Below are 13,295 nucleotides of genomic sequence, written 5' to 3' on the forward strand. Positions count from 1 at the left end.
AAATAAAAGAGAAAAGTAAATCAAGAAGGACAGTTATCCTTAAATCGTTTTGACTCGATATTAAATCGAGTGGTCCAATGATTACAACGAAACAACCATGAATTTCATTTTAGCATTATTTGATTGGTGCTATAATGCGCTAGAATAAGGAAGAAAACACTTTTTATTGATATTTAGTTTCGTGAAAGACATTCCACATGCATAAACCATCCAATCATGAAAGTGAAATACATTACTTATTCAAATACTTTATATCATTATGATCCACTAATGCTTTAATCTTTTGAGACAATAGTCCTATGGATTTCACTGATCATCATAGTGTTACTCGTGAGCAGGACGCAGGGCGAGAATTTGTTTGTCTACTTTATCAGAATTATCGCTTTATCCTACAGGAATATCCATTTTGCAATTACACTATAATTTTACATTTTTAATATTTCCTTGTTGAATATTTTAGGTGCAGCTCGTTTCACAGTAATTCCACCAAGAGTTTCACATGTGTCTGTAGGAGAAACAGCTAAACTCGTGTGGGATTACAGTGTGGATAACAGGATGGAAGAGTTTGATGTTCATTCACCAAAGTGGATGTTCTATGCTGACCATGAGAGAGCATTTCAAATTGCACATGAAAAAGTATTCAACAAGTGGAAATGGTACATAAACGCGAATACTTGTCCTGCTAGACTACTGAACCCTGTTCGAGTGAGTAAAGAATCAACTGCTACACTAGTAATCCATAATGTAACTCTGGCTGATAGTGGTACGTATGGATGTGTTCTGGTGCTTGCAACAAGAAGCCCCATAACAATTTTTTTTCCATCAAATGGAAAGTTATTTAGTTAGTTTGGTTTGTCGTTTTTGTTTTTGTTTTTTACTTTATGGATTATTTTTTGATGATATATAAATATAATGTGATATTTTGCTACATTTTGTTTAGCACGATCAATAATCTGGATGCATTTTTGTACTTTTTTAGCATGGCTGAATGATTATAATTCTTGCAGTGTTTTGAATGAGTTTCCTTCTTCGTATAACAGCTTTTCCTAATATTACGTTAAGTCCTTCATTTTCAAACATACGTGTAAATGAATCCGAAGGATTACAAATCAGCTGTTCTGCGGTTGGAATTCCTGAACCAAACGTCACATGGCTAAGATTGATGGATGGTGGCAAGTTCCGTAAGAACCAAGGCGTGGGAAATGTAACAATTAATCTATCAAATATCACGAGAAACGATAGTGGGATATATAATTGCTGTGCCAGTAACAACCCGAAGGAGAATCCAACATGTAGAAGTACAACAATATCTGTCCAGTGTGAGTTTAGTACATTGCTTATTTTGTCAACCTCTATATTTCATTGTATAGCTGGTTCTTTTGTTATTTGCTAATACGAAATTGTATGCCGATGTTTGGGTTACAATAATAGATCATGAAATTATTAAGCAAACCCTATTACCTAAAACACTTTAGCTGAAAATTCAGTTAGACAGACAGACAGACGTCAAACTAGCACGCAATGATCATTCAGACGATCTACATGTATACCTATCATTGTCTTCTTCTAACAAAAGTTTTTGTTTAGTAACTGTAAAAATAAAAAATAACAATAAATTGAACTCACAAATTGAGCTAACGTATATTAGAAGGTATTGAAAGAATCATTTCCTTTTTTCATAAACAAACCAGAAACAGATGCAGTTGGCACAGTTTCTTCATATGGTGGTACAAACGTCAAACATCCAATGACCAATCAAACGATTAAAAGCTAGCCATGTATCAATCTAAATGTATTCCTATTATTATCTCATTTTAAACGTTTTCTTCAAACAGCCATTTACAGAGAACAAAATTTGACTCACAAATTGAGCCAATACCTTCTGAACATATATCAAAACGTATATATTGGAAGAATATTTCATTTTCTTCTCTTCGCAGACAAACCAGAAATAGATCTAGTACGGTCAAATGACACAGTTACTTCATATAATGGTGGTAAAATCAGGATATACTGTTTGGCCCATGGCGTGCCCTCTCCTCTGTTCACGTGGTATGATACACGTGATCGATCAATAGCCACAGGATCTCATACTGTTACTGGTGTTGGTGTCTTAGAACTAGTAACCATTGACGCAGGCAGCTATGGGTTGTACAAATGTAAAGCAGAAAATTTACTTGGTTATGATGAACACTTTATTAGGGTTATTAAAACAGGTTTGGAAAACAATAATATATAAGTACTTTTTAGATGGTTAAAGAAAAATGGATAGATAGATGGATGGATTGATGGATGAATAGATGCATGAATGCATTCATGCATTCATGCATTCATGCATTCATGCATGCTTAACCTGTATTGATGCTTGGATGGATGGAATGATTTACTCACAATTAAGGTCATATTTCCCCAGTCCATCCACCCTCTCTGATGCCAAGTAGAAATCCCCATGGAATAGCGACATCATCATCACAAACCACTACAGGTCAGAATTACCAATAAACATCTGATGAGCCACTATCTTAACTACTTCAGTGGAATTATTAACATTTGACTTGACTTCCTAGTCATCATTCAAAGGTCATGACTCAAGAACCAAGCCTGGAGAGAGGTCTTGCTCGACACTATTTATTCAAGGTTATGTCAATGTTACATATATAAGTATAAATAAAGGTTACATATATTTTAATTAATTCATTTGTATGTATTGACATGAAATTTTTTTTTTCGCTTTACCGCTACTCCAAGTCGGCAGGCACATACTGTGCGTTACTTTAATCAATCATTATTTTTTCTGCTTTCATCAGGTCGCACATTTGCAACAGTTCATTTCATAGTAACATCAATATCAATAGTTGTGAATATTATCATGGCGCTATTAGTGTGCTACATTTTCAAAAGGACTGGCTTCAAAGGTAAACACTTTAATTCCAGCATGCAGTGCAAGTCACGTAGTATTAATCAGAATCCGTGAAGCATGAAAGACGATTGATAATGATTCAATGCTATAATTTATGGTTTATTTTACTATTTCCTTTTTTTCTTTGATATATCTGGTAAAAAAATTTCATCAGGGTGTGTAGACCTTTCTTTCACTCATTATCATTATTTTAAATATATTCTAGTTTTAAGGAAGAGCAGCGACAACCAAAGGTAAGCTCACATGTTGCATATACGTACTGTATATAATCAATCTAACCCATCCGTTGCATATCCTCACTCCGTATGCAAAAACAAATAATTCATAGTTCACGCCATTTTTCAAGACTATAGCCAACTGAATTTTGATGAACGTTTTGACGATTATATTTTTGCTTTTTATAGGGTTTCAAAACCAAAAGAATCTTTGGAGATTGTAGAGGTGAGCTTAATACTAAAGATGTCAACAATAAGAAACTAACAATGAAGGAAAAAAGCCACAAGTTGAGTTGGACTACGTATTTAATTTATTTATAATTCATTAAGGGGTGGGGGTGGTGGAGGGGGGGGGGGGGAGGGGTGAAAAACAAAAAGGCAAACAAACACAATCTGTTTTACTATATTCTTGTATACAGTATAGAATAGAAATGAAAACACACAAACCAGCAGCATCGAAAACACCCCACGAATCACCAAACCTGATACCACCGAATATTGATGTTGGAGCAGTATCGAGAGAATGCACTCCAACCTTATTGGACGAAAGGAAACCAAAAGAGAACCCTGCAGAGCAGCACTTTCTGTCAGGAACTCATCATCTTTATCAACAGATAAATAATGGAGCGTCATTGTCAAGTGAGCACGAGTATCAGTCGCTACTAAGGGAAAATGATAAAATAAGGTTACCAGCAAATGATCCCTTTGAGACAAAGCAAAAACATGCTACATCGAATGTTAATCACGAGCAGCAAGGAACAGAATACCAACCACTACATCTGTATTCAAGCGTAGAAGAAAAGTAGTTGTATAAAAGTGATGTTGGTTTTATTAAAAGAAAAAAAAAAAAGAAAAAGCAAATGAAAAAAAGAAAAAAAGGAAAAAGGAAAAAAGAAAAGAAAACGTTTCTAACAAAAATAAAATAAATAATATAAAATAAAATAAGAAAGCAAAAGTGGAAAGGGAACAAAGCAAATATATCAAATTAATATTCATTTAAATATATTGTCAGATAATTCCAATAACTTTTCCCTCAGTAAAAATGTGGTTTATTGCAACTCAAAAACACATGCTATTATTAGACTTTCAGACTCGGCCTGGTGTATACAATTTGTAGTATTATAGTATAAGTGAGCAACATCTACACACAATGACAGTAAACCAAAAGGCGCCTTTCATGGGTACGAAACCTCTCTCGAGCACAATACTTAACCACAAGGGGCTTCCATCAATATCGTGAACGTTTAGATGCTTTCGAAATCAATGGTCATGTTTGGAGCCATTACTATTTCCATTGTTACATTATTTTGAGCACAAAGCTGAGTTTATTTGCAATGACTTGGGTTAACACTATTTAAAGTGTTCAGTGATTTTTCTCATGGATGCCCTGCCTCCAGTATAACGTAAATATTTGAAGCATCAGAAGAAAATCATCTGGAACAAGAATCACGTTTACGCCCTTACGTTTCGTTGGATTGTTTTAAGTAAACGGAAGAAATAAGAAAAATAAGAAAAACACAAATCAAGAAGGACAGTTATCTTTAATCGTTTTGACTCGATATTAAATCAAGTGGTCCAATGATTACAACGAAATAACCATGAATTTCATTTTAGCATCATTTGATTGGTGCAATCATGCGCTAGAATGGAAGAAAACACTTTTCATTGATATTTAGTTTCGAGAAAGAAATTCCACATGCATAAAACAACGAATGATGAAAGTGAAATACATTACCTATTCAAATACTATATCATTACGATCCACTAATGCTTTAATCTTTTGAAACAATGGAGGCATCTCTAGTCCTATTGATTTCACTGATGATCATAGTGTTACTTGTGAGCAGGACGCAGGGTGAGAATTTGTTTGTCTACTTTCTCAGAAACATCGCTTTATCCTACAGGAATATCCATTTTGCTATTACATTATGTCTTTATATTTTTGATATTTCCTAGTTGAATGTTTTAGGTGCAGCTCGTTTCACAGTAGTTCCACCAAGAGTTTTGTATTTGTCTGTAGGAGAAACCGCCAAGCTCGTGTGGGATTACAGTGTGGATAACAGGATGAAAGAGTTTGATATTCATTCTCCAAGGTGGATGTCCTATTCTGACAATGGCAGTGTATTTCTAATCGGACTAGAAAATGTATTCAACAAGTGGAAATGGAACATAAACAATGATACATGTCCTGCTAGACTACTGGACCCTGTTCGAGTGAGTAAAGAATCAACTGCCACACTAGTAATCCATAATGTAACTCTGGCTGATAGTGGAACGTATGGATGTGTTCTGGTGCTGGCAATAAGAAGCCCCATAATAAGTAAAGTCAAGCTCGTCGTTACATGTAGGTTCAAATTAAGAGTTTTAGATGATATACATTTCATTATTAGTAATTATATCGTGATTGTATTAAGTTTCCACTATTTCTATTCGTCATGTATTAATTACACCAAACTTTCGTTTATCTTTGTTTATCTATTTTTTTCTTTTTAAACGGAAAGGTTTTTAGTTAGTTTGCTTTTTTCGTTTTTGCTTTTATTAACTTTTTGGGTTCTTTTTTCATGATAGACAATATATATATATATATATATATATATATATATACATATATACAGCAATATGCAGAAATTCTGATCCAAACAAGTGTATAGTATATAACTATATTGGGTGCATTATGGGTAATGGACTCGCGGGCTTCAAAGCGGGATTAAAAGTACCAAATCGTTGGCTGGCGTTTTGTTTAAAGATAAGTGACCTTTCAAAACAAACTCCGCCTGTTTCAACCAGAAAAAGAATTTTCACCCTGCCTAGGACTCGACAGTCGGCGTTATTTTCAATGTAAACCGCTGTTTATTTTATGCAATTTTGATTAATACAAACGGCTTTAATGTAATTGCATTGTTCCTAATAGTACTAAACTTGCCAGGGTGATTCCTATATATAAAAGTGGTTGTTCTTCTGACTTTAGTAACTATAGACCAATTTCTATACTCCCTGTCTTTTCAAAATTCTTTGAGAAGGTTATTTATGATAGGTTAGTTGCTTTTATAACCAAGCATAACATACTTTATAAACATCAATATGGCTTTCGATCCAGTTATTCGACCAACTTAGCTATTATTCAAATTGTTAACCACATTTCTTCATCAATTGATAATAAGGAACTTTCCACAGGTGTATTCCTGGACCTGTCAAAAGCTTTTGATACAGTAACTCACAACATACTTGTAAAAAAATTAGAATATTATGGAATTAGAGGATTAGATTTGAACTGGATTGCCAGTTATTTAACAAAAAGAAAGCAATATGTTGAAATTGAAAATAATTTATCTACCCAGATGACGATTAATTGCGGTGTTCCTCAAGGAAGTATTCTAGGACCTTTATTATTTATCATTTATGTCAACGACATAGCGAACTCTTCAGATCTATTGAAATCTATATTATTTGCCGATGATACTAATGTATTTTATTCTGGTAAAAATGTGAATAATTTAAATCATATCTTGAACTCTGAAAATTTTTCAAATTTTGAAATATCTTCCGTAATTATGTTGTTGTTTTTTATTGAGGAGAGGATCTCATTATTAGTAAGATTAGGAAAATGGTACATATATAGTTATTTTATCGAGTTTAAACTATTTATATCATCCATATATTAATTACATCAAGCTGTCGTTCATCTTTGCTTTTTATTTGTTTATATTTATTTTTTATATCCAATATTTTTCCTCAAACGGAAATTTTTTAGTCTGATTTGTCGTATTTGCTTTTGTTTACTTTATGGATTATTTGTTGATTTTTTTTTTTCACACGATCAATAATCTGGATGCATTTTTGTACTTTTTTAAGATGAGCAATGATTGTAATTCTTGCAGTGTATTGAATTAAGTTTCGTTCTTCTTATAACAGCTTTGCCTAATATCACGTTAAATCCTTCGTCTTCAAACATACGCGTAAATGAATCCGAAGGATTACTTATCAGCTGTTCTGCGGTTGAAATTCCTGAACCAAACGTCACATAGCTGAGTTTGATGGATGGTGGCAAGTTTCATAAGAACCAAGGCGTGGGAAATGTAACAATTAATCTATCAAATATCACAAGAAATGACAGTGGGATATATAATTGCTGTGCAACGAACAACCCGAAGGAGAATCCAACCTGTAGAAGTACAACGATATCTGTCCAGTGTAAGTTTAGTACATTGATTATTTTGTTAATAATTGTATAGCCGGCTCTTTAGGTATTTGCTAATACGAAATTGTATTTCGATGTTTGGCTTTTCCTAATAGATCATGAAATTATTAAGCAAAACCCTATTACTTTAAACACTTAATCGGAATACCAAACTAGTGACGCCAAACAAGAAGAAAAGACAGTGAGACATACAGACAAAAAATATAGAAACAAAAAGAAAGACAGACGTCGAACACCCATTGACCATTCAGACGATCATCGATAAAAAGCTCATTTATCCATCTGAACGTATATTAGAACATACATATATATATAAAGAATCAATTCGTTCTCTTCGCAGACAAACCAGAAATAGATGTAGTTCAGTCAAATGACACAGTTTCTTCATATAATGGTGGTAAAATCAGGTTGTACTGTTTGGTCCATGGCGTGCCCTCACCTCTGTTCACGTGGTATGGTCCCCGTAATCGATCAACACCTACAGGACCACATTCTGTTACTGGTGTTGGTGTATTGGAACTAGTAACCATAGACGCAGACAGCTATGGGTTATACAAATGTAAAGCAGAAAATTTACTTGGTTATGATGAACACATCATCAATGTCACCCAAACAGGTTTAAAACATTTTATTTATGGTTCTTTTTACGCGAAATCACAATCTTCAAAGAGTTGTTTCGAAAACAAATTGCGTAAGACATTACACAAAAGTGTTTCATCGTGGAAATGCATGGTGATTGAGGACGCACTCATCGTGCTAAAATTATGGATTAGCTTCGCCCGTGAAATTATATTTTAATTCATCATTTTTATGGTTTATCATTTTATTTATGGTATTATATATTCATCAGTGTCAACTAACAGCTACAAAACGTGAAAAGGGTTCTTTTAAAAATTTTGCAACTATATAGTCCGTCTGTAACTATGCACATGGGAGAAATATATCAATTGTGATTTGGTCTTTTTTAGCTCTTCCTACTTTTCCGGTACCATCGGAAAGTACACGCCATATACAAAGCTCGATTGTTTTTTTGTTTTACTTAGGTGTTAGTTCTTTTTTGATTGTTTAATTGTTAATTCGATTGTTTGATTCCTTAAGTGATTTTGTTTTTGATCAATAGCGACTTTGAAATGCATAAACAAGAAACAACTAACGAAAGAAACCGACTTCTGTGGCTTCGAAACAAAGAAACAAACATGCATCAATAGCAAAACACGATCCCAAACATACACAAAATCTGAGCTGTAAATTCAGTTTATTTACATTTATCCAACCATAATAAGACTCGAGTCGATGAGTACAACCTTAACCCTAAAATCTTGATTTTATCTTAAAATATTTTCGTTCTTTCGTTCTTTCGTTCTTTCGTTCTTTCGTTCTTTCGTTCTTTCGTTCTTTCGTTCTTTCGTTCTTTCGTTCTTTCGTTCTTTCGTTCTTTCGTTCTTTCGTTCTTTCGTTCTTTCGTTCTTCGTTCTTTCGTTCTTTCGTTCTTTCGTTCTTTCGTTCTTTCGTTCTTTCGTTCTTTCGTTCTTTCGTTCTTTCGTTCTTTCGTTCTTCGTTCTTTCGTTCTTTCGTTCTTTCGTTCTTTCGTTCTTTCGTTCTTTCGTTCTTTCGTTCTTTCGTTCTTTCGTTCTTTCGTTCTTTCGTTCTTTCGTTCTTTCGTTCTTTCGTTCTTTCGTTCTTTCGTTCTTTCGTTCTTTCGTTCTTTCGTTCTTTCGTTCTTTCGTTCTTTCGTTCTTTCGTTCTTTCCTTCTTTCCTTCTTTCCTTCTTTCCTTCTTTCCTTCTTTCCTTCTTTCCTCTTTCGTTCTTTCCTTCTTTCGTTCTTTCCTTCTTTCCTTCTTTCCTTCTTTCGTTCTTTCGTTCTTTCGTTCTTTCGTTCTTTCCTTCTTTCTTTCTTTCCTTCTTTCGTTCTTTCCTTCTTTCATTCTTTCGTTCTTTCGTTCTTTCGTTCTTTCGTTCTTTCGTTCTTTCGTTCTTTCGTTCTTTCGTTCTTTCGTTCTTTCGTTCTTTCCTTCTTTCGTTCTTTCCTTCTTTCCTTCTTCGTTCTTTCGTCTTTCCTTCTGTCGTTCTTTCCTTCTTTCAATCTTTCCTTCTTCCTTCTTTCCTTCTTTCCTTCTTTCTCTTCTTTCCTTCTTTCCTTCTTTCCTTCTTTCCTTCTGTTCGTCTTCGTTCTTCGTTCTTTCGTTCTTTCGTTCTTTCGTTCTTTCGTTCTTTCGTTCTTTCGTTCTTTCGTTCTTTCGTTCTTTGTGCATACTATATCCTTTGCACTTTCAACTTTGCACTAATATGAACAATTTTGATAGTTAATTTCTTCATGGATATTTGGTATGCATTCTAATGAAAATGTTCAAAATAAGTCATTTGGTTTTTGGTTGTTTGCCATATTTGTAAGGGTGACGACTGATATGTACCTACATGTGCTATTTTCTTATTTACAGCATTTCCATCTTGATCGATCAATCCGTCATTTTCAAACATACCTGTAAACGAATCCCAAGAACTGCATATCAAATGTTCTGCGGTAGGAACTCCTATGCCAAACATCACGTGGCAAAAAGTACAGGGTGATGTCATTGATCAAGGCGTAGGGAATGTGACAATCGATATTACAAATATTACAAGAGATGACAGTGGGCAATACGAATGCTGTGCTATTAACAACCTGAACAAACCTCCGTTTTGTAAGAGTATCTTGGTAACCGTCCAGTGTGAGTCTAAATGCTATTTTTCTTAAAGATATACAAATATATGTTGTTACGTTTTTTAGCCAAAATGGTGGGGTGAGAAGCTGCAAGGTTTGTAACAAATCAATATGACCACAATCAAGATCATTGAAACAGTGCAGACTGAAAATATATAATTCACTCTCTTCACAGATGAGATGAGATGAACAAATGGTACAAACGTTAAACATCCAATGAGCAATCAAACGATTTAAAAGCTGGCCATCTATCAATCTAAATGAATATGACAGCCGTTTACAAAGAACAAAATGTGACTCGCAAATTGAGCCAATACCTTCTGAACGTATATCAGAAGGTATATATCGGAAGAATCAATTCGTTCTCTTCGCAGACAAACCAGAAATAGATGTATTTCAGTCAAATTTCACAGTTTCTTCATATAATGGTGGAAAAATCAGGATATACTGTTTGGCCCATGGCGTGCCCTCTCCTCTGTTCACGTGGTATGATCCCCATAATCGATCAATATTGACAGGATCTCATACTGTTACTGGTGTTGGTGTCTTGGAACTAGTAACCATAGACGCAGACAGCTATGGGTTGTGCAGGTGTAAAGCTAAAAATATGCTTGGTTACGATGAACACATTATTAGTGTTATTCAAACAGGTTTGGAGAACAATGACATATTATTAACTTTAGACGGTTAAAGAAAAATAGATAGATAGATAGATAGATAGATAGATAGATAGATAGATAGATAGATAGATAGATAGATAGATAGATAGATAGATAGATAGATAGATAGATGGTTGGATGGTTGGATGGATTGATGGATGCATGGATGCATGGATGAATGGATGCATGGATGCATGGATGCATGGATGCATGGATGCATGGATGCATGGATGCATGGATGCATGGATGCATGGATGCATGGATGCATGGATGCATGGATGCATGGATGCATGGATGCATGGATGCATGGATGCATGGATGCATGGATGCATGGATGCATGGATGCATGGATGCATGGATGCATGGATGCATGGATGCATGGATGCATGGATGCATGGATGCATGGATAGATGGATGCATGGATGCATGGATGCATGGATGCATGGATGCATGGATAGATGGATGCATGTTTGGAATGATTTAGTCATAAACAAATAATGTCATCTATCCCCAGTCCATCCACACTCTCTGATGACAAGTAGAAATCACCATCGAATAACGACATCATCACCACAAACCACTACAGGTCAGAATTAACAATAAACATCTGATGAGCCACTTTCTTAACTACTTCAGTTGAATTATCAACATTTGACTTGACATCCTATAACCATCATTCAAAGGTCATGACTCAAGAACCAAGACTGGAGAGAGGTCTTGCTCGACACTATTTATTCAAGGTTATGTCAATGTTACATATATACGCATAAATAAAGGTTACATATATTTTAATTAATTCATTTCTATATATTGACTTTTTTTTTCCTTTACCGCTTCCCCAGGTCTGCAGGCAAATACTCTGTGTAACCTTTAATCAAAATTTTTTTCCTGCTTTCATCAGGTCGCACATTTGCAACAGTTAATTTTAGCGTAACATCAATATCAATAGTTGTGAATATTATCATGGCGCTATTAGTGTGCTACATTTTCAAAAGGACTGGCTTCAAAGGTAAACACTTTAATTCCATAATACAGTGCAAGTCACGTAGAATTAATCAGGATCCGTGAAGTATGTAAAACGATTGATAATGATTCAATGCTATAATTTCTGATATATTTTACTATTTCTTTCTTTTCTTTGATATCTGGCAACATTGTGTTATCGGGGTGTGTCTATCTTATACTTATTATCATAATTTTAAATATATTCTAGTTTTAAGGAAGAGGAGCGACAACCAAAGGTAAGTTCACATGTTCCATATACGTACTGTATGTAATCAGTTTAACCCATCCGTTGCATATCCTGAGACTCCCTACCGTGCAAAAACAAAAAATTCATAGCTCATGACGTTTTGGCGATTATATTTTTGCTTTTTAGGGTTTCAAAAACAGAAGAATCTTTTCCAGTTGTAGAGGTGAGTTTGATACTATAGAATGTCTGTAATAAGAAAATGAAAATGAAGGGAAAAAAGCCACAGGTTGAGTTGGACCACGTTTTTGATTTATTTTCTATAATTTATTTAGGGGGGGGGGGGGGGATTTAAGTGGTACTATATATCTGAATATGGAATACTCACTCAACCTTTACCCCTTATTGATTACCAACCTAACCTAAGCAGTAATAGGGATAGAGTAGATGTTTGGGGTTTATCTAACAAACAGACAAACAAACACAATTTGTTTTACTATATTCTTTTATACAGGATAGAATAGAAATTGAAACACACGAATCAGCAGCATCGAAAACACCCCACGAATCACCAAACCTGATACCACCGAATATTAACGTTGGAGCAGTATCGAGAAATTGCACTCCAACCTTATTGGACGAAAGGAAACCAAAAGAGAACCCTGCAGAGCAGCACTTTCTGTCAGGGACTCAGCATCTTTATCAACAGATAAATAATGGAGAGTCATTGTCAAGAGAGCACGAGTATCAGTCACTACTAAGGGAAAATAATGAAATAGGGCTACCAACAAATGTTCCCTGTGAGACAGTGTTAAAACATGCTACATCGAATGTTAATCACGAGCAGCAAGGAACAGGATACCAACCACTACATCTGTATTCAAGCGTAGAAGAAAAGTAGTTGTATTAAAGTAATGTTGGTTTTATTAAAAGAAAAAACAAAAAAGAAAAAAAGAAAACGTTTCTACTAAAAATAAAATAAAAAGGAGAAATAAGTGAACAATAGAACAAGAAAGCAAAAGTGCAAAGGAAACAAAGCAAATATATCAAATTAATATTCATCTAAATATATTGTCAGATAATTCCCATAATTTTTCCCTCATTAAAAAATGTGATTTATTGCAACTCAAAAACAAATGCTATTTTTAGACTTTTATTTAAAGACTCGGCCTGGTGTATAGAATATGTAGTATTATAGTAATAATGGTAGTAATAAATAAAAAGACATTTAAGTGTATGTATATTGTAGTAGGAAACATCTACGAAAAAAGACTCCGGCCATGAGGTATGTTTTCCCTTATTCAATGACAGTAAACCAAAAGGCGTCTTCCATGGGTACGAAACCTCTCTTGACCACAATACTTAACCACGAGGGGCTTCCTTCAATGTCGTGAAGGTTTAGATGCTTTCGA

General features: G+C 34.5%; 2 protein-coding genes across 7 annotated transcripts; both read left to right on the forward strand.

The window, feature by feature from the left end:
- The first annotated feature begins 270 nt into the window (after positions 1–270).
- LOC148904512 (uncharacterized) lies at positions 271–3,986 on the forward strand. 2 transcript variants are annotated; one of them, XM_089025039.1, is made up of 9 exons: positions 271–705; positions 980–1,319; positions 1,941–2,216; positions 2,414–2,485; positions 2,581–2,637; positions 2,808–2,915; positions 3,126–3,153; positions 3,325–3,361; positions 3,555–3,986. In XM_089025039.1, the coding sequence occupies exons 2-9, from the start codon at positions 1,016–1,018 to the stop codon at positions 3,939–3,941; spliced, it is 1,269 nt and encodes a 422-aa protein (XP_088881165.1). In that variant the 5' UTR covers positions 271–705; positions 980–1,015; the 3' UTR covers positions 3,942–3,986. The 2 variants fall into 2 exon arrangements, with proteins under 2 accessions (XP_088881165.1, XP_088881166.1); XM_089025040.1 differs by having other exon boundaries at positions 1,041–1,319.
- A 1,253-nt stretch (positions 3,987–5,239) lies between these two features.
- LOC148904513 (uncharacterized) lies at positions 5,240–13,098 on the forward strand. 5 transcript variants are annotated; one of them, XM_089025044.1, is made up of 11 exons: positions 5,240–5,349; positions 7,048–7,326; positions 7,674–7,949; positions 9,773–10,042; positions 10,211–10,685; positions 11,209–11,280; positions 11,378–11,434; positions 11,596–11,703; positions 11,908–11,935; positions 12,073–12,109; positions 12,398–13,098. In XM_089025044.1, exons 5-11 carry the CDS (start codon positions 10,643–10,645, stop codon positions 12,782–12,784), a joined length of 732 nt encoding a protein of 243 aa, XP_088881170.1. In that variant the 5' UTR covers positions 5,240–5,349; positions 7,048–7,326; positions 7,674–7,949; positions 9,773–10,042; positions 10,211–10,642; the 3' UTR covers positions 12,785–13,098. The 5 variants fall into 5 exon arrangements, with proteins under 5 accessions (XP_088881170.1, XP_088881167.1, XP_088881168.1 ...); XM_089025041.1 differs by having other exon boundaries at positions 9,773–10,685; XM_089025042.1 differs by lacking the exon at positions 9,773–10,042 and having other exon boundaries at positions 10,216–10,685.
- Positions 13,099–13,295: the final 197 nt, after the last annotated feature.

The sequence above is a fragment of the Actinia tenebrosa genome, unplaced genomic scaffold (genome assembly GCF_029948245.1).
Source record: "Actinia tenebrosa isolate PJP-AT-01 unplaced genomic scaffold, QUT_ActTen_1.0 PGA_scaffold9__36_contigs__length_13948895, whole genome shotgun sequence".
Classification (NCBI taxonomy): Eukaryota; Metazoa; Cnidaria; class Anthozoa; order Actiniaria; family Actiniidae; genus Actinia; species Actinia tenebrosa.

What these genes read in the sequence shown, in the direction of transcription:
- LOC148904512 (XM_089025039.1), top strand. Translation starts at nt 1,016, where the DNA reads ATGAGTTTCCTTCTTCGTATAACAGCTTTTCCTAATATTACGTTAAGT. An exon ending in ATCATCACAAACCACTACAG is followed by an intron (nt 2,486 to 2,580) that starts GTCAGAATTACC and finishes CATCATTCAAAG; the next exon opens with GTCATGACTCAAGAACCAAG. An exon ending in AAGAGCAGCGACAACCAAAG is followed by an intron (nt 3,154 to 3,324) that starts GTAAGCTCACAT and finishes TGCTTTTTATAG; the next exon opens with GGTTTCAAAACCAAAAGAAT.
- LOC148904513 (XM_089025041.1), top strand. Translation starts at nt 10,643, where the DNA reads ATGCTTGGTTACGATGAACACATTATTAGTGTTATTCAAACAG. An exon ending in CAAAAGGACTGGCTTCAAAG is followed by an intron (nt 11,704 to 11,907) that starts GTAAACACTTTA and finishes AATATATTCTAG; the next exon opens with TTTTAAGGAAGAGGAGCGAC. An exon ending in AATCTTTTCCAGTTGTAGAG is followed by an intron (nt 12,110 to 12,397) that starts GTGAGTTTGATA and finishes TCTTTTATACAG; the next exon opens with GATAGAATAGAAATTGAAAC.